Source organism: Arachis ipaensis, chromosome B05 (genome assembly GCF_000816755.2).
Source record: "Arachis ipaensis cultivar K30076 chromosome B05, Araip1.1, whole genome shotgun sequence".
Lineage (NCBI taxonomy): Eukaryota > Viridiplantae > Streptophyta > Magnoliopsida > Fabales > Fabaceae > Arachis > Arachis ipaensis.
In genome coordinates, this window is record NC_029789.2 from 18,477,599 (window position 1) to 18,502,815 (window position 25,217).

Below are 25,217 nucleotides of genomic sequence, written 5' to 3' on the forward strand. Positions count from 1 at the left end.
AAGGAAACGCGGGGAGTGAGTGGGGGGAGATTTATTTTATTGATAAAAATCAACAGCATATCCGTCGATTTTAGTTTGAGAAAAAACGACGTCCTAAGCGTCAATTTTAAACATTAAATCTATACCATCCATTTAATTTTAAAAAGTGATCAAGACCGTTTAAATTTATCGACAACAAAATGTGTCGATATTTTAAATATTAAAATAGACGCTATGTTCGTCGATTTTAAAATAAAAGTATTTTCGTGCTCACGCTCCGTCGACAATGTGTCGATAATAAGAAAACGGGTAATGGATTATCAAAGAAATCGACGATTTTGCTGTCGATTTTAATATTTTATTTTTAATTATCTTTTTTAATAATATCAACAGCAAGCCGTCGAAAAATATCGACGGGAGAGATAGCCGTCGATTTTTAGCGTCGAAAAATACACCTTTTCTTGTGGTGAAAGATTCTAATATTAATATTCACCAATATAATTAACTCAATATAATGAAGATTATTCATATACTTATTTAATATATGTAGTAACATAAAGAGAGAAAGATGAATATATAAAGACTGCGTGTTATTGTGCTCCAATCTTTTAAAATCAAAGTATATGGAGGTTTGTGTTATAATTAACAAATGATTTATCCAATAATTTTGTCTTAGAATTTCTAATCTTTGAATTATTTTGTAAAATAAGTTATTGTACTTATATCTTTGTTTTATCTTTGGGTTTCTTATTCAGATGAAGTATGTCTACAAAATGTGTTGAATGTCTCAGATATTCTTATTAATCCAGATTTACAAGAAACTGTTAGATTTCTTGAGAGGTTAGTTATTTGATTTAAATTTTTTCTGTGTTTTAATTCTATCTTTGAAGTTTTTTCTATTAGTATTATAAATTAATGATTTATTGTTGTTATATGTAGGCTTGATGTTGCTTCTTATCATTTCTTTAGCTTTAAGAAAAATATTCACAGTTCTTTAGTTTCCTATATTGATGATGATTCATTCGATTGGAGGCGCATCCGTACAATTCAACTAATTCAACAAAAGATGGAGGTAATTTTTCGTTTGTGTGGTTCATACCGTCATATTTTTAACTTGAATTTATTTTTTAAACTAGTCTTGTTTGTCAAACTTTTATAATTTCATTTTATGTGCTCAATTCTTTCCAAAATGGATTGTTCTTTGTTGCAGGTAAAATTAAAAAAGTTGTTAGTGATGATCATTGGTGGTCTTTCTCATGTGTTTGACAAAATCTGTTCTTGCTTTTTTCTTTTTTTTATACGTTTAAAATATAATATATAACTATTTTTATGCATTTCTTTAGATATAGAGTAAAAATAATTGTGGAAGATAGCACTTCAAGTGAAATCTTTGTTCTCCTTAATGCTGCTGCAACTAAATTATTTGAAAAATCTTGCTCTGTTGCTTTGGATCAGTTTGAGAAAGAGTTGAATGTGAGTTATGTTTATTTTTTTTTAAAAAATCATCTATTTGTCAGTTTCAAGTCTATATTTAGTTCATTATGTAGTTTATATCTTCTTATTTGTGTATGTCAGGATTTTAATCATCCATTGCATCCTGCTTTTTTTGAGGTTGTTGTTGAAAAAGAATTAATTCTCAAAATTGAGAATACAGAGTTGATTAAAGAAAAATTTGGTGGAATGTTCAAAGTTATTACAATACTGGATGACAGATAGACAGATTTAGGATTGAATGTTGATTCACATATAAATGTATGTTTACATTCTATTTGTAACTTTTATATAATGCTTCCTTCATAAATATAAATTTGTCAATTTTTGTTTGCAATGTATTTTTTATTTATTTTTTTATGTAAATGTACTCATTTGGTATTTTATCTTTATACTATAGGATACTTTTCAAGCACTTGCGTACACTCTAATATGTGAAGCTCATTTACATTATTCTGAAATAGAAAAATATATAAGTCGAATTCCATTTGATGCTTCTATTGATGCTAACAATATTGATGAGATGTTGCTGGATTCTATTTCAGCTAGTTTCAATAGTGCAACTCCCGATCCAGTATATTCTAATATTTATTATGTGAATTTTTTTTATTTATTAAAGAATTAAGAATGTTAATTGTTTTTTGTTACTGCCATAAAAAATGAAATATTCTTTACAAAAATTATCTATTGAGCAATTTTGTCATATTTATTGTTATTAATCATATGTTTATCTTTTCTTAAAATGGACTCTGTAACACCCTAATACACAGAGTTTTATGTTTAAGTCATAGAGCAGAGGTAATGTGATATTACGGACCTCTAAACAGCAAAATAAATACATAATAGAGAAGAAGATAATATACTAGGAGTCTTGAAACAAAACGGGTAAACAAAAATCGCAAAATGAAAAGCGCAACGCTCAAAAGAAAGGATTACATGTGTGCTAAGAAACCTAATAGGAAATGATAAAGGTAAACCAGAGAGTAAAGGAAAGCCAAGGAAACAGTATAACTAGCTCCTGACTCAGCATGCGAAGCTAAGGCTGGCCGGAGGATATATATATATACATATAAACATACATAGGCATCCCCAAAATACACCAAAATACCAAAATAAACTCCTATCTCCCCCTCAACCTCTAAGAGGAGCAGCATACACAAGTTACTTGGAGAGTAAGCTAAATACATATAGACGCCTAGCAAGGAGCCTCCCGACCTGCATCTGAAAAATAGCAACACAGTATGGAATGAGAACCGGAGGTTCTCAACATGGTAAAAGTGCCACGCGTATAATAAATAAGATCCTGAGAATGCCATAGGCAATCCTAGAACTTCGTTATCCAATTATCCAACTTAATTACTAAACAGAAGCCATAAACATGGATAGGTATTCTAAATCTGCCTAACTTACTCAATTTCAAACCTAACCTAACACAAAACCATTTCACCTTTTCCTTCATCCCTCCATCATCCATAATGCAACAGAAACAAGTAACCAAACAAGTTCACGCACAAGTAATGAGCAGATAGTACAAGTAGCAAGTATAACAGGTAGCAGGTGGTATATATCAATTAGGCAAACCCAGGAAATGCATAGCAATCAAAACAAACAAATGCATATGATGCATGCCTGTCCTATGGCTGATGGGGCCCATCTGTCGGTTATCCAGCCAACCCGACAAGTCCGAAAACCTTAGACTATCCCCCGTCGCGTATCCCCAAGAGTCTATGCATAGAGTTCACATTCATTCATCATATAATCACTCAATGAGGATTATCCATACCTGAAAATTTATACGTGCCCGGTCACCCTTACGACGTAGGGTCAACAGAGTATCGAGATTCAACCTGGAACACGTGGTGGTGAGCCACGGTTCTGTTACCCAGGAAAACTCATATCTCAGATATCACTCATAAGCCATTCCATATTTATAATCAATATATCATCATTTATCAAGCCTTGGCATTAAACTTCTTTAATATTCTTATCTTCTTCATATAAGTCATCATTTACCTCTTACTTCACCTTCAAGTTATCTTATTTTCCTAGCTTCTTTTATCTATTGGACCTAGAACCATACTTTAAGCCTTAAAGGGGAGGAAGTGGAGGTTTAGAAGTGGCAAAATTGGTTTAAAACAATCAAAACCAGTTTTTGCAACAGGCAGCAGCCACGCATACGCGTAGGCCAAGCGCACGCGTGGAGCATACAGTAAGTCACGCGTACGCGTAGAGCATACAGCAAGTCACGCGTACGCATGCTTCTCGCGCATGCGTCGCCAAAATTCCACACCCCGCGTACGCGTGAGCCATACGTACGCGTGGATGGACGTTTTTTCAAAAATGGGCAGAATGCCTAGAAAGCTTGCTGCAACCAGTTTTAGCCATCCTGAACATAGATTATTGCACCAAACTTTCAACGTCCATAACTTTCTCTAGAAAGTTCCATTTTTCACAAAATTGATATCAATCAAAAGCTCATGAAACCATCTTTTATTTGCAACAAATCACAACTCAATCCAAAATTTGAGGAGAAAATTATGGACCTTCAAAGTTCACCCAAAATCACTTTTTACCAAAATATTTCCAAACCTCATTTTTACCACATTCATAAATCTTTACCTATAAAACCTGCATATAGCTAACATATCCAATCCCAACTCATCAACAACCACTTCTAGCTACCTTTAACCAATCCAATGAGCCATAACCACAACTTTGCATTAGCATATATCATATATACATATATGAGCAACCCTTCACATATACCATTCTATTAATACAATCATCAACCCTTCACACACAGTATTCCATTGACACATTTATCAACCCTTCATATATTAATCCATCAACTCATATAACAACTCTTTATTATCAAACACGAACCATAATCCATCAATACATATACCAACATCAACATAACCCATCATAAGTAAATCCAAGAGCATACAATTAATAAATTCAACACCTCATAATTCCAATACATATTTACCAACAATTTATTCTAACAACATTACAAGACTAATCATTACATGCAATTAACCAATTCAACTTATCATATGGTTCCTCTAACCTAAGTTTTCACAACACCGTAAATATTAAACGTGCGAAACTTAAACCATACCTTGGTCGCTTTTCTTTATTGTCCAAAGCAACCCTTAAACCATACTCACAGCTCCTCAATTCATAAGATCACCAAGACTTAACACCAATCCAAGGCCTCGAATGTCCACAACATCAAATTCCACTTACAAACACACCACTTAATACAAATATACAACATATATGTATACCCAACTCAATATCTTTTACCCAAATTTAGAAATTAGATAGAGCTATGGTTTTCTCACCTTACGCATTGATGATTGGAGTATAATCCAACAATTATCCAATGTTAGATTGCACCTAAACCACCAAAATCATCAAAATTACTCAAAGCTCAAGCCAATTTCGCACATAAAGGGGAAACAGAATTCTGGGCACTAGTTAGAGAGAGACATACCTTTTTGTTTAGATAAAATTGAAGAGGACTCCAAGACGAACGCATGGTCGCAAATGGCTCGTCAATCGGAGCTTCGGATTGAAAGTTACGGAGGATTGAAGCTATGCCAAGGGTTTTGAACCCTCTTCCCCCATTGTTTGCATGCTGCACGATTCTTCTTTGAAGAAGAAGAAGAAGAATGAGCTGGGCTCATTTCATTTAAATGGAACGGTTGGGCCCACGAGCCCGATTCAATCGGTTCGACCGGTTCGGTCCGTTCGGCCCAATCTTGGACCGAATTCTTTGAAATTAGTGTCGAAATTCTCGTTTTAACGAGCTCTATTCTATTTTGATATTAGTTTTGCATTTTTTATTTTCCTAATTAAAATTCAATTTATTGACTAATTATTTACCGATTTTAGCGGAGTTTACATCCTACTCACCTAATTAGGAATTTTGTCCTCAAAATTCAGAGTGAGTTATCTGAAAAGAGGTGTGGGTAGTCCTTCCGCATATCTGACTCAAGCTCCCAGGTATACTCTTCAATACCAGCTCGACTCCAAGCTATTTCCATCAAAGAAACTTCTTTTCCGCGTAAGCGCTTGATGCTAGTGTTATTAATCCTAACTGGAGTTACCGGAAGCGTAAGATCTTCTTTTACTTTAATCGTTTCTGGTTCTAGAACATGACTAGGATCGAAAGTGTATTTACGAAGCTATGATACGTGAAACACGTCATGCTGGTTCGATAAATGTGGTGGTAAAGCAATCCTATACACCATTGGTCCAATTTCCTTTAGGATTTCTAACGGCCCAATGTAACGGGGGTTTTACTTTCTAGTTTTTTATTGCTCACCTGATTCTAGTTCGTTGAAGCAATTTTCAGAGATAGATGTCCTTTTCCTTCCAACTTGAGAAGTCTCCTTCTTAGATCTGCCTAACTCTTTTGTCGGCTTTCATCATGAGAATCCTAACTCAAATTTACATAGCTTTTTCTATGTTGTCTCGGCTATCAAATGCAGGAATAAAGACGTTCGATATTTCAGTTTTTGATCGATACAGAGGTGTTTAGCGTACTATGAAGTCTCACCTTCTCCCTGATGTATAGTCTTATTACTATCTCCAATAAGTAATTTTCTCCGAGAGGCAAACTGGACTTGCTCACTTGATCCATGATTTTCTAACAGCATCCCCTTTTGTCCTAGACTTCGGCAACCTATTACGAGATCGATAGTTATTCTCTTTTACCTTTAATGTAGAATTCTCGACGGTTGTAGCCTTTCACACGTCTTCTGGTAGTCTCTCTTTTCTTTCTTATGCGTCGAACATGTAATCACATAGATTGTCACTTCGTTCTTCACTTCTGGAGGCTCAAAATATCTTCTTGGATTTGCGATACATTTTAGAAATCTCAAAGTAACTTCGAAAATCCTCTTTTGTAAGCTTCGGACAACAGTTTCTTGTTTCAACCTCCGATTTTTGCATATATCCCTCTCTTGGCATCTTTTTGATTCAACCGGCTTCAGTACTCATAGTAACTCCTTATCACCAGTATTGCACTCCCTAAGTTCTTGACTCTACGATCTCTATTTCGGCATTTGCATTAGGCATATAAATCTCTTTTTAATTCTCCTTTGTTTACCAAACTTCAATATCTTTGGTGGCTCCTTTTTGTCTCGTTACGCGTCCGGTATCTCATCGTTACCATGTTGTAAACTAGCAATGGATTTAGACCGATACTTCCAATCTCACTCTCACTCTTCCAACTTAGAACTTTAACTCATCTAAAATTTTCTCCTTTGGAATTAACGTCCAAGAATCCCTTAGAAACTTCTGGCTTAGGGCATCTACTTTGATCTCATAATGTTGTTTTAGCTCGCATCTTAAGTCCTCCAATAATGCATCGTAGTCATTCCCTAAATGGTTCATTAGGCTCAAGTGATACAAGCATTGGCATGAAGATCAATCTTCTTTCCATGGCTCGAAGGCTTCCATCGCATCCTGGTATTTCAATCACACGGTGCACCTCATTGCATCTATTTAGTCACGAGCGATACGATCAGCGAGGATTAAGGCTCTAAATTCCCTAGTAATGTCGCTTGTTCATTTTCATGTTCAATAGTCTTGCCCTAAAGGATTGACACTCTAATAATTTCATCTAAGAATTATGTGCGACACAAAATCCAATACGAGTCGATTTTTTAAAGAAATGTTATGTTCAAAGGGACGAACGAGTAACACGAACGGTGTTCACGAGAATTCAAAAAGAAAGTCTTGCATACAGTTAACTGGAGTTGTACAGAACTAATAGAATGCACAAGAAGAGAAACCTAGTTGCATCTCAGGGAAGAAGTTCGGATCAAGCTTGAATGGAAAGAATAAGATATGTCGAATTGAATAGGTTCTAGTTGGCTTTAAAGGAATGCAAGTTTCCACAAGAGAGCAACTCCACGCACCACAGGTTTCCAGGATTCAAGGATTATATGATTATATCAGGATGAGTTTAGGATTATTTCAAAAGAGACAAACTTTATACAAGTAAGGAATAAATTTGGAAGAACGATGAATTGGGCTTTTACAGAAAAAGATTCAAGATAGAGCTTTCAATGTAAACTATAAGAGAAAGGTTAGATTAAGTCATGAAGATCAGTTGGCACTCTCACAAAGAAACACTTAATTGGATGATTCTCTCTTTCAGTACTCCCTCCAACTCGGTCCCGAGTTTTACTGATTATAATGACATCTTCACTTGTGATGCAATCAACACTGATCCGGCTTTCACCACTAAGTCTATCACAAACTTATGTTCTCTCTATGGTGGAAATTCTGGTACATCTTCAAGAACGGTCTCGAGAACTCTCTCGTGTAGGAATCTAGTCTTACTTTGACTCGTCTCTTAATTAATTCGCAACTAAAGGTTGAATCCGCTCTATTCCTCTTCCTCGAAGTCTTAACGTCACTAGATTTCAAACAGTAACTCCGCATAGCTCTCGACAGTTCCAATTCCTTAGGCATAATCCACCCTACTTCCACTGTGTCATTCTGATTCTCATCCTTTAAGTCACTCATCTAAGTTAGCTAAGTATCGCTCCATCTTAACAACTAATTAATAGTCTTCGACTAACCATCGGCTCGGACTCCATGATCATCAAAACTTGTCATGCTTCACAAATTGATACTATACATTAATGATATGCAAGGTAACTAAAAATCCAACTGCTATTTCATTGTTACCTCGGGTCTAAGAATTGGATTCGGCTGCATCCCGGTGTTTCCTATCTGGAGCTGTCTCTCCATAGCCTTCCTGTAGCATTGCCCTCTTCATGGAGTAATCTTCCGCGAATTGACTTTTCTTAACCAATTCAGTGAATTTTGTTAACCTTTGCGGATACATGTAGTTGAAGATGTCTCTCCTAAGTCATTTCTCATACTGAGCACACTTCCACGCCTCATAGTCGGCTGGATTTCCTTGACAAACTTTTGAGAGATGACACAGGTTATCGAATTCATGAGTATAGTCAGCAACAAACATATTCTCTTGCTTCAGCTGCATTAACTCTAACTCCTTTGCAATGCGAAGTGCATGTAAGAAATATTTCTCGTAAAATTCCGTCTTGAATTTATTCCAAGGGATATCTGTTAACTTCATCTGCAAGGTATGATATAGCTCCTGCCACCATTTTCGAGCATCTCCCTCAAATATGTAAGTCACTATTTCCACCGACTGTACTTCCGGTATGTGCTGAGTGTATAAAAACCTCTCCACATTTCGAAACCGCCGATCAGCCTCTAACGCATTGGCATTTCCATTAAACCGAGGTGGACCACTCTTGAGGAAATCAGTGAGGGTCATAGACCTATAGTGTCAACCTATGTTGTTTGTACCAGCACCCGAGCTTCCATCTCGGGGTCCTCGCATCGGTTCGATCCTAGGATTTTTCCTCCAGTTACCTCGCTCGGATCCGCGAGTTGACATTTGGTCCCTGTTCACACCAAACCATTGATATTAAGGTGATCAGTCTCAATATCTCAAGTTTAGTGCTTAAGAGTCCCAAATGCATGCTCACAAGCATGTATGCTACTTATATCAGTTATATATCCTAATAGCACATAGACACATACACAGAGGATGCAAGAAGCATAATCAGTCCGTCCTCAGGCTTTATAGAAACAAATTGCTCTGATACCATAATGTAACACCCTACTACACAGAGTTTTACGCTTAAGTCGTAGAACAGAGGTAATGTGATGTTACAGACCTCTAAACAGCAAAATAAATACATAATAGAGAAGAAGATAATATACTAGGAGCCTTGAAACAAAACGGGTAAACAAAAATCGCAAAATGAAAAGTGCAACGCTCAAAAGAAAGGATTACATCTGTGCTAAGAAACCTAATAGGAAATTATAAAGGTAAACCAGAGCGTAAAGGAAAGCCAAGGAAACAGTATAACTAGCTCCTGACTCAACCTGCGAAGCTAAGGCTGGCCGGAGGATATATATATATATATATATATATATATATATATATATATATACATATAAACATACATAGGCATCCCCAAAATACACCAAAATACCAAAATAAACTCATATCTCTCCCTCAACCTCTAAGAGGAGCAGCATACACAAGTTACTTGGAGAGTAAGCTAAATACATATATACATATATACAAACAGAAATCCAAAATACACCCCAGAACTACTTCGCTTCAAGGATCCAGATGCCTAGCGAGGAGCCTCCCGACCTGCATCTGAAAAACAGCAACACAGTATAGAATGAGAACCGGAGGTTCTCAGTATAGTAAAAGTGTCACGCGTTTAATAAATAAGATCCTGAGAATGCCATAGGCAATCCTAGAACTCCGTTATCCAATTATCCAACTTAATTACTAAACAGAAGCCATAAACAGGGGTAGGTATTCTAAATCTGCCTAACTTACTCAATCGGTAGCATTCCTGGGATCCGGAAAGTCTAAACCTTCTCTGTGGTATTCCGAGTAGGATCTGGGAATGGATGACTGTGACGAGCTTCAAACTAGCGAATGTTGGGCGCAGTGACAGTGTGCAAAAGGATAGAGAGATCCTATTCTGACGCTAGTGAGAACCGACAGATGATTAGCCGTGCGGTAGCTGTACCTAGTATTTTTCATCCGAGACGAGAAATCCGACAGTTGATTAGCCGTGTAGACATCGTACCTGGTATTTTTCATCCGAGAGGATCATGCAGCTTGCCATTGAAGGAAGCCATGCGTGTTTGGAGAAGAAGATAGTAGGAAAGCAGAGATTCAGACGACAGAGCATCTCCGGAACCTCAATCTGTTCCTCATTACTGAATCACAAGTAACATTCAATTCATGCTATTTACTTTTCATAAACAAAATCAATTATATCATTTGAATCTCCTGACTAAGAATTGCAAGATAACCATAGCTTGCTTCAAGCCGACAATCTCCGTGGGATCGACCCTTACTCACGTAAGGTATTACTTGGACGACCCAGTGCACTTGCTGGTTAGTTGTGCGGATTTGTGAAAAGTGTGATCACAATTTCATGCACCAATGAGTGAAGAAGAATTTGTGAGAAATATGTTTTGTTCTATCACCTTTGATATATCCACCTTTAAGTTGCGCAATGCATGCTGTATTATCTTCAAACAGGACAGTTAGAGCTATCTTATGATGACAGAATATATTGGATCAAACTCTTGAGCCAAAAACATTCACGACTCTTTTCATGTATTGCTAGTATTTCAGCATGATTAGAGGAGGTTGCTGCTATCATCTCTTTCGTGGACCTCTATGATATAGCTGTATCACCACATGTGAATAAGTATCCTATTTGAAATCTTCCTTTGTGTGGATCAGACAAGTATCCAGCATCTGCATAGCCAACTAATTGTGACTTAGATCCATATGGATAAAACAATCTCATATCAACTGTTCTGTGAAGATATTGAAAGATTTGTTTGATTCCATTCCAATGTCTTCTGGTTGTCTTTTCCTATGCATGCTAATCAATTCATAGCAAATGATATATTGGGTCGTGTATTATTAGCAAGATACATTAGCGCTCCAATGGCACTAAAATATGATACTTCAAGACTAAGGATATCTTCATTTTCTTCTTTAGGACGGAATTGATCATTTTCCACATCCAAAGACTGTATGATCATAGGGGTACTTAATGGATGTGACATATCCATATAAAATCTATTCAAGATCTTTTCTATGTATATTGTTTGATGAATAAAGATCCCATTTTTTGTATGCTCGATCTGCTGGTCGAGACAAAATTTAGTCTTTTCAAGATCTTTCATCTCAAACTCTTCTTTTAGAGCTTCTATAATTGTTGGAATCTATTCAGGAGTTCCAATGATATTTAAATCATCAATGTACACAGCAATTATAATGAATTCAAATACAGATTTCTTTATGAAAATACATGGACAGATATCATCATTCTTAAATCCGCTTTTGGCTAGATATTCAGTAAGACGATTATACCACATTCGTTCCAATTGCTTTAGATCATATAAAGATCTTTGCAATTTGATTGAGTATAACCCCTATGAATATTCATTGGATGATTTAGATATCTTTAATCCTTCAGAGACTTTCATATAGATATCACAATCTAATGAGCCGCATAAGTAGGCTATTACCACATCTATTAAATGCATATGTAGTTTATGATATGCAGATAAACTGACCAAATAATACAATATTATTGCATCCACTACAGGGGAATATGTTTCTTTATAATCTATACTAGACTTCTGTGAAAAACCTTGTGCCACAAGTCGAGTTTTGTAGCGTATAAGTACAACTTCATTTTTCTCATTTCGTTTTCTCACAAATACCCATCTGTATCCAACAGGTTTTACATCTTCTGGTGTACGGACTACAAGTCCAAAGACTTCACATTTTGCAAGTGAGTTTAACTCAGCCTTCATAGCTTCACATTATATGCAAATATTTCATTGACAATTGTCTTATTCTGGTCCCATTTTTCTCCTGTTAAGACATAATTTATCGAGATCTCATCATTTTCACAATTTTCAAGTACCTGAACGTCTTCTGGCGTCAAAACTATATCAAAATTTTGGACAACTGCAGGTGTCTTTACTATGTCTTTATCTTTTTCAACAGAAATAGTATTTACCGCTTTTCTTTTTCGAAGATTTTTGTCTTTGGAACCGACAGACCTACCACCTTTTTTACGTGAATTTGTTTCAGTGGTCATTTATCCGACTGAGACATCAATTCGGATTGGAGCATTCCCAACTGGTATATAGGATTTAGTAATCATTTTCGTATCAGAAAATGCATCAGGTAATTCATTTGCTATTCTTTGCAAATGTATAATCTTTTGAACTTTTAGTTCACATTGCCCTAATCGAGGATCTAAATGCATCAAGAATGATGCATTCCAATTAAGTTTTTTTTTTAGGAAGCATATTCTCTCTCCCTAAAGTTGGAAATTTTGATTCATCAAAATGACAATAAGCAAATCGAGCTTTAAATACATCTCTAGTTTATATCTCAAGATACCTCATTATAGAGGGAGAATCATATCTAACATATATCCCCAATTTTCTTTGGGGTCCTATTTTGGTGTGAGAAGGTGGTGCAATGGGAACATATACTGCACACCCGAATACTCTTAAATGGGAAACATTTGACTGCTGGCTAAAAGCTAATTGCATAGGAGAGAACTGATAGTAACTTATTGGCCTCAAATGAATAAATACTGTAGCACGTAGAATTGCATGCCCCCAAACAGAGGTTGGGAGATTTGTTCTCATAAATAAGGGTCTAGCAATTAATTGGAAGTGTTTAATAAGTGATTCTACTAACCCATTTTGTGTGTGAACATGAGCTACTAGATGTTCAACGCTTATTTCGTTAGCCATACAATAAGCATCAAAGGCTTGGGAAGTAAATTCACCAGCATTATCAAAACGAATTGTTTTGATTGGATTTTCTAGAAACTGTACTTTTAATTGAATAATTTGAGCAAGTAATCTTGCAAACGCCAGGTTGCGAAATGACAATAAGCACACATGTGACCATCTCGAAGATGCGTCTATTAGGACCATAAAATATCTAAAAGATCCACATGGTAGATGAATAGGTACACATATATCACCTTGAATCCTTTCTAGGAATTCAGGGGACTCAAATCCAATCTTTACTGGTGATGTCCTTAAAATTAGCTTTCCTTGAGAACATTCAGCACAACAAAATTCATTGGTTTTAAAAATCTTCTGGTTCTTCAGTGAATGTCCATGGGAGTTTCAATAATTCACCGCATCATGGTTGTTCCCGGATGACCCAATCGGTCATGCCATATTATAAATTCATTTGGGCTAGTAAACTTCAGATTTACAATGACATGTGATTCAATTGCACTAGAGTAAACTACCATTTCTATCAATAAAAATTGAAAACGCTGACATATCTACCCATAGAAAACGAAAATTACCATTTGTACCCATAAAAAATAGTTTTTACAAGCAAAATCATCCAAACCCTAAAAAATTAAATAAAATTCATAAACTATCCTTCTCTCCACCACTACCACTATCATCTCCTCCCCCCTCCTCTCTCTCTCAATGTTCTCAGTGACCCAATCCCAACATCAATCACATTACACCGTCTCACCCTCCTCCTCAACCATCACCCTAACCCTTCGGCCGCACACTCCCCCATCGGTGTCGATCACAACTCAACAGCACCACCACCACCATCACCATCAGCCATCACTGCCATTAACTTCACCACCTGAATGGATTAGGTTTTCTCTGCACACACATTCAAAGGCTGCGACTTTTTTAAGGGTAAATCGAAAACACTCATCAACAAACTTAAGATCTATGACTCGAACCCTGAATCCTCCAAGCTTTCTCCAACACCGCCATTGATTTCATTGTTTCCCTCGAGAACTCCCGCGTCGCCAACATCAGCTCCGACATCTCCACTACACACTCTTGGCTCTCCATCCGCATCCTCCCCTTCCTGCCCGCCATCACCGTCGTCGCCATCACCGTCGGCAACGAGTACCTCACCACGACCGTTGACACGAGTATGGCGGCGCCGGCGCTAACGGAGCGTTTGAGTGGCTGCACAAAGTGAGGATCGTCGATGGGGTCCATGGAGGCACACTTTGCGTTTGAGGGTGGAGTTCCAGTGGTTCTTAATGGCATTGTCGGTTCTGCCGAAAAGGAGTCGGGCTATGGTGGCCCACTTGTTGCCGAATATAATAGTGGTAGTGGTGGAGAGAAAGGTAGTTTAGGAATTTTATTTAATTTTTTAGGGTTTGGATAATTTTGTTTGTAAAAACCATTTTTTTATGGGTATAAATGGTCATTTTTGTTTTCTATGGGTAGATATGTCAGCGTTTTCAACATTTATGGGTAGAAATGGTAGTTTACTCTACAAATTTTAGTGTAATATAACCCATATGAAAGTGAGGGTAACTTTTCTATTAATATAACCTTTTTATTTAAATCATGAGTTGTGATACATAAGTACTCATAATTTCCCTCATTCATTGTTTTAATATGATATATATTTTGCCAAATATCTTTGAAATTCAATAAGTTCCTTAGAGACTTAGTAGACAATAGTGTATTATTTATTAAGAATTATGTTACTCCAGGAAACAAAATTATAGATCTTCCGGAACCTTCTATCACATTGCCTGAGTCAAAAATAGTATTAACATATTTTTCTTTTGGTACAAGATGTGTAAAATATATATTACTTTTGAGAATGGTATGGGAACTTATACTATCTGCAAGGCAAACATCTTCACTATATGTTCTTGCCATTTTTTTCAAGACAAACAATAATAATAAAATGAGTAAAAGTATATGCGCAGTAAAATTATTTTCTTGATTATTTTTTTAAGAAGTACTGTATATAGTATCATATACTAAAAATTTTATTATTATTATTTTAGAACTTGGCACGTTTAGTAATTTTAAAATTCATAAACATAAATATTTTATTAAATATTATTTATATACATCATACTTGAAATTCAAATGCATAAAAAATAAAATTTAACAAAAAGTTTCTTACATTATTTATTTACATGAGTACTTAATAAACTTACATATTAACTTTTCCATCATTGATCAAATGACCAATATTTTTTTCATGATCCTCAAAGAAATCAGATACACCATAATGAGTGGTGTAATTTTTAGCAACATCATTTGAAACAAAATTTGTCTCCTTTCCTTTGTCATCCTTTTTCAATGATACTTGACAAAGATCAACTAGGTGCCTCGGGGTACGACAGGTACGCAACCAATGGCCAGTTCCACCACAACAGAAATATTTGTCCCCTGTTGATTTATTTTGCCAATTTTTTCTTTCTTTATCCCATTTTTTGTTAGATCCTTTCTTGTGAACATAATTTTTCTTCCTTCCATAATTTTTCTTGTCACCAAAACTTTACCATTTACCTCTTCTGGGGTTATGATTTGCTGCATTTGTTTTAGAAAATGGGGCAGCGCCAGTTGGGCGCGCTTCATGATTTCTTAAAAATAATTCATTGTTACGTTCAGCAACAAGAAGGCAAGAAATTAGCTCATAATATTTTTTAAATTCTTTTTCTCGATACTACTGCTGCAGGAGCACATTCGAGGCATGGAAGGTCGAGAAAATTTTCTCTAACATGTCATTATCAGTTATCTTTTCCCCATATAATTTTATTCATGAGGTAATTTGGAACATTGCTGAATTATATTTATTTATGGATTTAAAATCATGTAGACGTAATTGCGTCCACTCATATCGAGTTTGAGGAAGTATCACTGTCTTTTGATGATTATACCTTTCTTCAAGGTTTTTCCAAAAATCTGCAGGATCTTTTAGTGTGAAATATTCATTTTTCAATCCTTCGTCAAGATGACGACGAAGGAAGATCATGACTTTAGCTTTATCTTTTTGGGATGCATTATTTTCAACTTTAATGGTATCTCTAAGATCCATTGAATCAAGATGGATTTCAGCATCTAGTATCCATGATAAGTAGTTATTTCCAGATATATCAAGAGCATTAAATTCAAGATGAAAGAGTTTTGACATAATAAAAATTTATTACCTGAGTTTTCTTAAATTTTAATTAGAGTCTCGTGCTGATAACGTGTTGTAAAATAAATAAATAAGGAAGAGAAAATAAATATAAAATAAAAATATGTAAATAAAAGATTCTAGTATTAATATTCACCAATATAATTAACTCAATATAATAGAGATGATTTATATATTTATTTAATATATGTAGTGACGTAAAGAAAAAAAGAGGAATATATAAAGAAAGAAGAATTATTATTATTACTACTGTGTGTCTCAAATACTTCCGCCTATGTCCCTATTTATACATGTGTAAGGTTTAATTTTTTCAAATGTTAGAAATCTTTGACAGTTTATTCTTTAATGATTCTACTGCCAAAAGTGCTCGATTGAAGGAATAAATCATGATGAGTAGACACTCAATGAACATTCATATTGTAACAAGGCAGTCCAATTCTCTCATTTATATGTTAGGTAAAAAAAATTAACTACTTTATTTGTAGATAATAATATAGAACTTTTTTTTAAATTTCCCATTTGGATCAAGGCCTCAAAAGCATATTTCAATTTGGTCTACGTCATTTTGAAAGAACCCAGACAAATTTCCTCGTGTCTTACCCCACTAGCTAGATAGTAAATGCTTAACTCAATGGCTTCCATATCTTGCCCGATCTTATATCTTATCATTGCTTCTTACACATTAACTTTCATAATCTGACCAATAATTAAATAAAGAACTTTGTTAATAACTTAATATACGGTACCTAATCAACGAACTAATAACTACAATTGGTTGCAAAACAAAACATAATAATATGTAAAAATGAATCTACAGAAATCGAATATAAGAGAAAAGGGAACCCTGAAGAACACAAGAAATACAACACTTGAAATAACATTGTAGTAGTTGAGTTTGTTGATGAGTACAATCAATATCACTCGCGTATAAGGCTTGATCTAGAAGTCAAACTACTCGTTGACTTGATTACACACCGCATCTTCCAGTAGATCAAACCATACGAAAAAAAATCAAGGGATTAGTTCAGTTCCCACCATAGAATAAAGCAACAGGTGATCAATCATTATCCTTGTCTCGCACAGTGCTGGCAAACTATCCAGTATTGACTCACTGAAGCAGCCTCCATACTCCATATGCAATGCTCTTTTCCTATATGAGCATTGAGTGATCAATTTCCATGGGGCCTAAACACTCTTTACTACTCATGACAGCAAATAATGGATGCTGCATTCCTCAGGCGCCACCATAAGCTGATGAACAATCTTAATGTATTGTATCGTCCTACCGGAAGTCAGAAGAGAGTGCCATTTCATTTCAACATAGTGTAACATCTGGCCATTAAAAATAAGTGTGTTATAAATTTAAAGTCATACCACAAGTAAATTGAAAATTTTAACAAACTCTAAAAGCAAACGTACTTGTCAAATTAACTGAGAGTAAAAAATTATTATAGATAACTAGTTGAAAGTTGAAACCATAAAAATGAATTACAATTTAAGGTCATTTGAGTCTCGTCCATTTTTATTTTAGCAATAAGGCAATGAGATTGGCTGTTTCGTGGATATGGTGTCCATTTCTAGTTCATGAAATTGAAACAAAACCTAGCAGCAAGTAAAGATAAAATAAAGTAGGACGAGATATAACAAAAATAGCAGAGGGTTTTGTTTTTCGAAGCCCATGCCAATGCAAAAGATGTTGCTGCATTACTTATTTATTAATCACGTGGAAAACATCCTACCCAATTCTTTCAAATAAAAACAAAAACAAAAAAAAATTAAAAGAACCCATCCAGGATCCAGCCATGCTTTTATAAGATATCTTCAAATCATATCATACATCAGTAGTAGACAATATACCTATTAAGTAATCTGAATTGAAATGTTAAGAGCATTTAATTCAAATTATATAATCAAAGCATAAGTATAAGTAAATCAACATATTTTTTGGTTCAGAAGGTTCCATTCCCAAAAAAGATTAATTGGAAAAACTGTTTTCCAATTTCGGCAGTATAAATAAGTCCCATCTTTTGGCTACTACTGATACAATATAAATTACCCTTTCCCAGTCTCCCCAATTATCAACTTTATGATCAGATGATAATCTGCTATGCACTGGCATATAGAAAGATTGAATAAGAATTATGAATATCAAGTACATTTAAATGCACCCATATAAAGGATATGATCCTAAAATATTAGTTTCATGATATCATACCTTTTTTCACGGACTTGGAAACTATACATGCATCTAGGTAGTATGTTTCCTGTTCCACGAACAAATAAAAGAGTGAAAACATTAATTAATTTCTTTAACAACTAGATCCACAATTCAAGGTTGATAGAAGACTAACTATCAGACATAAATGAAAAAGTATACTCACAATCAATAGGGTGTTTGTCAGTTTGACGAGATGTATAATGTGCTGATAGTAAAAGCAGTGAAAGGAATGCACTAGCCACAAAAATTGCATCAAACCACCGGTGATAAAAGTCAAACTGAATATCTCCACCCAACACCTCTGTTATAATAATCCTGCCAAGTGATTTAGATTTGAAATCATCTGGACATGCATTTATGATTTATCATGCAAGAATTTCAGTGACATAGGAAATACCTTGAAGAATGCTACCTATGCATTAGTCAACACAAGAAAAGAAAACCATGCTGTCTATGAATACATTTGAACAAAAATTTTCAGATGATTGTATGCTCCAAATACATGATCAAATGTTCATCTTACTATTACCAGCTTTGAATTAAGATCAATTTTTTTATTAAAATAAATAAATAAAAAAATCACATAGTTTCATAATTCAAGATCCACATGACACAAAAACAACTGACAAATTATCTAGAACATTTCCAAAGTACGCACTGCTACTTTACCTGTATTCAGTTGCTAAGCTTTTCCTAATCAAAAGAATAGAAGATAAAAAATACATTCCCATTATCTCTGATAGAAAGAGAACGACATTGCTTGAAGATCCACTTCCAACTCTTGAAACAGCGAAAAAGAACTGCATGCAGAAAATAGGGAGACAAAAGGTTGAAACTTGATTTACAACAAGTTAACAAGATGAAAATGCAATTGTAGGCTCATATATATATGCTTTCTGGTCCAAGCTATGGCCCTAAAACACCTCATCGGGAAAAATGCAATCAAAATCTGCTGCAATACCTTCATTAGATTTGTCAAGAATCCACGGACCGATATCACAACCAACATTCCGATGAATAGCAATGAAATGTACTGTAAAAATAAATACATAACTAATCAATAAAATGCAACATCAAATATAATCACAGGATTACACTAAAATTTATTGTTATTCATGTTTATAAATAGCGAAATAGAGGTCCACCAAAATATAATAATCTACGCAAACACTTAAACCTGAAAAACAACAGTAGACAGGTCCACTGCAAATAATTGAATTGTATATCAACAAAGAAACTTAATTAACTGCTCTCTTACAAATTTAAAGATAAGAATCCATCAGCTTTGGAGCCAGATTTGAAGAAAAACACTAATCCACTCTATAAAAGCTATACAATTGGCAAGAAACTAGATTCTAACCTGTGATAATAAGGCCGCATCTATTCCAATATCAAAGAACTGTAAGGATATTTTAATTATCATTGTCACAGGATCAACTGAACCAGCCTGCACAATATAACAAATACATTACCAAAGAAACACATTAGCAAAATAAAAATGTCAGCCTAATAGCTGGGATGATGCTATTCTTTTCCAAAAGCATGATCAACAGCAAAAAGATGAACTCGTTGAGGAATGAAATTACCTGTTTGAACACAACACTTTGCAATGACTGCAAGGAAAGATTGAATCAATTAGCCACATTAGCTAGAACATATTCCAAAGTATCACGAGCTCTTACATTATTGCTAAAAAAAAGTTATACTATTACTGTGGTCAAAACATATTTTATCAACCATTCAACCTAAAAGAATAAATGTAATGTCTTTCTTTCAGAGGATTGTGGTGCTATTCGGAAAAATAAAATTAATTAATTAATTAAGAGTCCAACATTGTTGCTTTCAAATGTAACGTGAAGTTCAATATATTGCTTACAACCCATCTGCACCCTAACGCCTACTATTATACTTGCTATATATAATGAAGATATGGGAGAGGTTAGGTGCACAACTTTCTTTCCTAAAATTCCCTTCGTCATATATAATTCATAAAAAGATATTTGTTGCTATTTTTAAGACTTAAATCCAAAATCTCTTAGTTAAAGTGTAAGCTACTGACCAATCTCATATTTATTATTATCACACACATTTCATAAACTAGTGTCTATCAAGTGGCAAACCTTCAGTTCAGCACTTCTGGTATCTTTTATCCACTAAAATTCTAATTTCAACTTATATAATTCTAGCTGCCCTACATTACAATACCTTGATCATTTTATACACACAATATGCAGAACAAGCATAGCCAAGCAGGTTCTGCATGTGCCCTCTCCAAGTTCGAGAATAAGCAGCTGCTTCCTGCAACATCAGAACCAAATAACACTCGGTCGAGTCTGTAATTTCTGGAGACAAACAAGTCATATGCACACGCATAAACACACATGTATTTTGATAGGAAGTCAACTCCTAATTTGTTCATTCCATACAAAATATGCATTCCTCAAATTCACAATGCCAAAAGCCTAGATTCAGAGAGTGCATTGTCAAAAACCAACCAAACATAAGAATTTTGGCCATTGGAATAAGACCTATGATTGGTTTTTGAGGGTGGATGAATTCTGAGGATTTGATATAACATATTAAAAGAGACAAAGAGAAAGAAGGGAACAATATGAAACATATGTAATGGATAATACTTAGATTGCCTGCGATACAGGACACATATTATAACCTCTATCCGAACAGGGAATTGTCATTAAAAATTTAACAAATCCAATTGAGAATAGAATGCCCCAAGACACATATATTAAAATCATAGCCACAACAGTTCCTAGCATACAACAACAACAAGAACAGTATATAACACACTAAAACTGACATGGCCAATACAAGCTTAATTATAAGCTCTAACAAGAAAACAGACCCCATAAATGCCTAGTGAAAGAAGGAATCCTGTCAAATAAAATAAACCTTTGCTTGTCGAAGCTCATAGATCTCCAAGAACATTTGCTTTGAAAGCTCCTCCAAAGCATTTACCTCTGCTTCCATGTCTTTGATATCTTCACGTGACAAAAAAATATAATATATTACATTTTCTTTATTTATGTCTAAATTAAAACTAAATAAGATTATCATATTATACATACATTTTAAAAGTAATCACACAAGTATATTAGACAGAGTTAAAATATCCTAAAAGTCCCACTTTCCTTAGCAAAGTGGACCTCTTTCAATTCTAAATGTTAGGAAACATGACTAACTTGAGAAAGATGTAAGAAGGACACCACAGTCACAAAGAATTACTTTAAACCTTGAAAGGCATTTTAGGAGTGAAATAAAACTTACCTTGCACCTTTTGGTCCTCTTGCACAGATCGAACAACAGTTCCAACAATACGTTTGAATAAAGATCTGGCGCTTAACTTCTGCAGCAACATAAAAAGTATAAATGGCATGCAAAGGCTGTACCAAAACACAGAAGAACTAAATTCTAAGCATATTACCTAATACAAAATTAATCCACATCAACCATCCATTGCAAATCTTTTATTTTTTTTTTCTCAGGTGTTGTTAACATGAGCCCTATATGAAATCAGAAGAATAAACTTCGCTTGAAACAAATAAGATGAAATTATTTAGGAGTATTTGGTTGTATGAACCCTATAACATGTAACATAGCAAAATCATTTTTGAACTTTCCCTTTCCTTTCTAAGATATGCAGATCAAACAATGTCATTATTCTCTTCTATAAAGCAGAAATGCAAATGAAAATAACAGGTTTTAACTCATACTCAATACACTTTAGCTCACTGTTGTCTGTTCTCTATTGTTACTTTACAGGACTTATTATCTTTTCCCAGATGCATTTTGATTAAAATGAATAAATAAGGTGCAATTCAAATGAAAACAAAATAATAATAGTAAATAAATAAATAAATAACAGTAACCTCATCAGCTCCTTGAGTTTGGTCAATCTCAATTTGGGAAAGAATAATCTTCTTCTTCTTTGCTATGCAAGTCTCAATGGACTGCATTAGTTGTCTTTCCAAGGACTTGATCTCAGACTCCTCAATCTCTCTAAACAGCAACATAAATACAGGGTTTAGTTTAACAGACAGAAGAGAATAACCATGACACGATGTTAAACGAATGAATGAAAGGCTAACCTGATGAAAAGGGACAAATAACTGAAGGGCAAGTTAACGGCACCGAAACCGGAGAGAACAGCCATGACGGTGACACCAATGACCCCAATTCGACTCACAAGCTGTGGCATAGTGAAGAAGCCTTTGTCAGGTGAAGGCATAGGGAAGTGAATCCCCATTCGCCAGAAGGCATAGAGGAAAGCGAAGAGGAAGATAAGGGCTCCGAGTGCGGCCCTCTCGTTCCTAACGGCGTTGTTCTTCAGCATGAGGTAACAGTGGTAATAAGGGAGCATGAACACGAGAAGGAGAATCAAGCACAATAGATCGAGCTTCCAGTTGAGGACACGTGCCTGTTTGGACAGAATGGGAATGATCTCGAAGAGAACGAGTTGGAGGAGATTGCAGGAGAAAGCGAACACGACGGAGAAGATGATCTGAACGAGTGCGCGCTTCTCTTCGTACTCTTTGTAGAGACGGCGGTTCAGGAACCACAGCCCCGCCCAGCCGAGCAGGCACAGCGATCCAACCACCACCACCCCTTCGTACATCGTTCTTCCCCATCCCATCGTTACGTTAATCTCTATTGCTGTTATCAGTATTGTTATCTCAGATTTCTAATTCAAGAAGAGCTACTTCTGATTTCTGAATTGGATCTTCTTCGTCTTCTTCTCTCTGGATCTAGTTCTGAAGTTCACGTTAGAGTATCGTCCAGCGAAGATGGGAGATATGGCGGATACAGAATACGACACCGTTTTTGAAAGCCATGTATTGACATACAAATTGTAATTTTCATTTCTACGTTTTTAACTGCTTTCTCTTTCTTATTTTCTAGCTGACAGGCATGCTACTTCATTTATGATTTATCCATTAATAATTTAATATAAATGTAGGCGGACACTGATATAAATTTGTTTTAGTTACTGTAAATATATTATTTAGATGTATATATAAAATAATTAAATTATTAAATGAGTATATTTGATTAAACCGCTTAATGCAAAATATATCAATATCTTAATTATTATCTTCATTCTTCCAATAAAACATCTTTACATGAATAATAACTACTAATAATTTTCATGTCTTTCCAACTTTTTGGAACAAACACTAGGAGGAAGAGAGTGTTTGGATGAGAAGCGACATGTAAGATGTAACCCTAGACATTCCCATATACTGGGAGCATTCTTATTAGATAAATGTCAACTTGTAAAGTGGCTCTAATAATAGTCCAGTCCCAATTTTGAAGGTTTCTCCATCCCAAATGCAAAAAAGGAAATAGTATGCATTCATTCACGACAAACAGCAGCAAATTCATACGACATACATTAAATCATTACATGCAAATTGTTGAAGGAATATATAAAATCCACCCACTAGATGAGGTTCCATACAGTTGTAGACAATTCCTCAGCATAAAGGGCACAAACCTCAAAGCTAAAGAGACTAAAGAAAATACAAGGAAAACCAGACATAACTGGAGCAAGCATAACTGATTAACTTGTTTTGTGTTCGGTCCTGACAAAACATTGATGCGGCAGTACTGAGAAACAAGGACAGTTGCTGAAAAACATGAATACATAGTTCTTAGTTTTCTGCAACAATATGCTGTTGGTGGCTACGTGCCGAAACACTTGAGCTTATTTAGTCTCGCCATGCGAGGATTGAGAGCTGGCTGTAGAGAAGTTCGACGCCGACATAGGAATGGACATGGACAGCTGAGTTGCTTCCAGACCAGACCATGAATCCCTGCTCCTAGGCCATTCATCAAAGAAAGGTCGAAGAGACTGACCCTCATGCTTCACAGATTCACCCGATGCATGCTCGTCGGATAAATATGAATTCTGCAGATAATCACCCTGCAAAATGGAGTTGTTGTTTGATCTTGATGTTGAGAAGGAGGCAACTCTGGTTGGCATCAAAGTGTTTTCCAGCTGCGTTTCGATCCGAAGTTCCTTGTTGCTTCCTAAAGCTTTGGAAAAGAAACTCTGTTCGCCACCCTCTGATTTATTTCCCTGAAGATACCTGCTTGTTTCAAATAAGACTAGCCACAATTTAATGGGAGAAGAATGCTGATACTTCTTGAAGATTCTTCAATCTCCTTTACTTAAAACCAGAACTTATAGCAGGAAGAAAAAGGTGTACCATTGACCATATTGAATAGTAGAAGAAAATAATCACAATGATGATAAGCAAATACAACCAAAATATGAATGATGCAATGAAGCAATAACCTTGAAATACATAACCTTAAGATTATATCATTTATATGATGAAAATTACTAAGTGGAGATCCCATTTAAAAGGAATGATTTAGCATCATTGAAATTTCGAACACAGAGAGGGGAAGTGTCAAAGCGGCCGTGTTGAAACCAACAGAAGTTCAGTCTTCTCAAATTACAAAGCCATCTTTAAATCAAAGCATTTCTATAACAAACTTACAAACCCAGCTATAGTAAGAGAAAGTTAAACAGGAATTCCAAGCTTTAATTCCGGCATGAGCTTCAATTGCCCATTTAATAATGACCTTGTACAAGATCAATACCATTAATTTTTAAGAAAATAAGAGGTACTTTATATTGTGTAATCAGCCCATTATGTTAGAAACTTAGAGTGCAAATTCTGTTGTTACAATCCTCTAAAGTATATGCACTTTGCTCTGACAAATTTAAATTAGGGAAAAAAATGAACAACCTACACTTCAACTTAAATGTGCCATATCCTTATCTTCATGCATTAATAAAAGCATAACCAACATAAACGCACCAATACCATTATATCCATTAGATATCATATGATAGCAATTGATAAAAAGCAATCAAAAGTGATTGCAAAAGAATAAAGGAGAATGCAACACATCCTT

General features: G+C 35.1%; 2 protein-coding genes across 3 annotated transcripts in view; both read right to left on the bottom strand.

The window, feature by feature from the left end:
- Window positions 16,882-23,189, bottom strand: LOC107643208 (GPCR-type G protein 2). Its single transcript, XM_016346795.2, has 12 exons — window positions 22,379-23,189; window positions 22,160-22,289; window positions 21,558-21,636; window positions 21,183-21,271; window positions 20,478-20,570; window positions 19,859-19,885; window positions 19,633-19,719; window positions 19,234-19,305; window positions 18,942-19,072; window positions 18,436-18,587; window positions 18,270-18,318; window positions 16,882-17,386 (listed from the first exon to the last, which is right to left on the bottom strand). Coding segments are annotated over exons 1-11 (1,407 nt in total). The 5' UTR covers window positions 22,924-23,189; the 3' UTR covers window positions 16,882-17,386; window positions 18,270-18,316.
- The window catches only part of LOC107643209 (growth-regulating factor 4), a 3,529-nt gene continuing 1,931 nt past the window's right edge, over window positions 23,620-25,217 (bottom strand). For both annotated transcript variants that reach the window (XM_016346796.2, XM_021123271.1), the window contains one exon: window positions 23,620-24,379. In XM_016346796.2, the coding sequence (XP_016202282.1) occupies window positions 23,995-24,379 (385 nt within the window). In that variant the 3' untranslated portion in view covers window positions 23,620-23,994. The remainder of the gene's footprint in view (window positions 24,380-25,217) is intronic.

Excerpts from the sequence above, each read along its gene's own strand:
- LOC107643208 (XM_016346795.2), bottom strand. The coding sequence starts at position 22,923 with ATGGGATGGGGAAGAACGATGTACGAAGGGGTGGTGGTGGTTGGATCG. Across the intron at positions 21,272-21,557 it reads AGAGGACCAAAAGGTGCAAG|ATATCAAAGACATGGAAGCA; the intron begins GTAAGTTTTATT and ends TGTCACGTGAAG. Across the intron at positions 19,073-19,233 it reads TCTTGACAAATCTAATGAAG|TTCTTTTTCGCTGTTTCAAG; the intron begins GTATTGCAGCAG and ends TTCTGCATGCAG.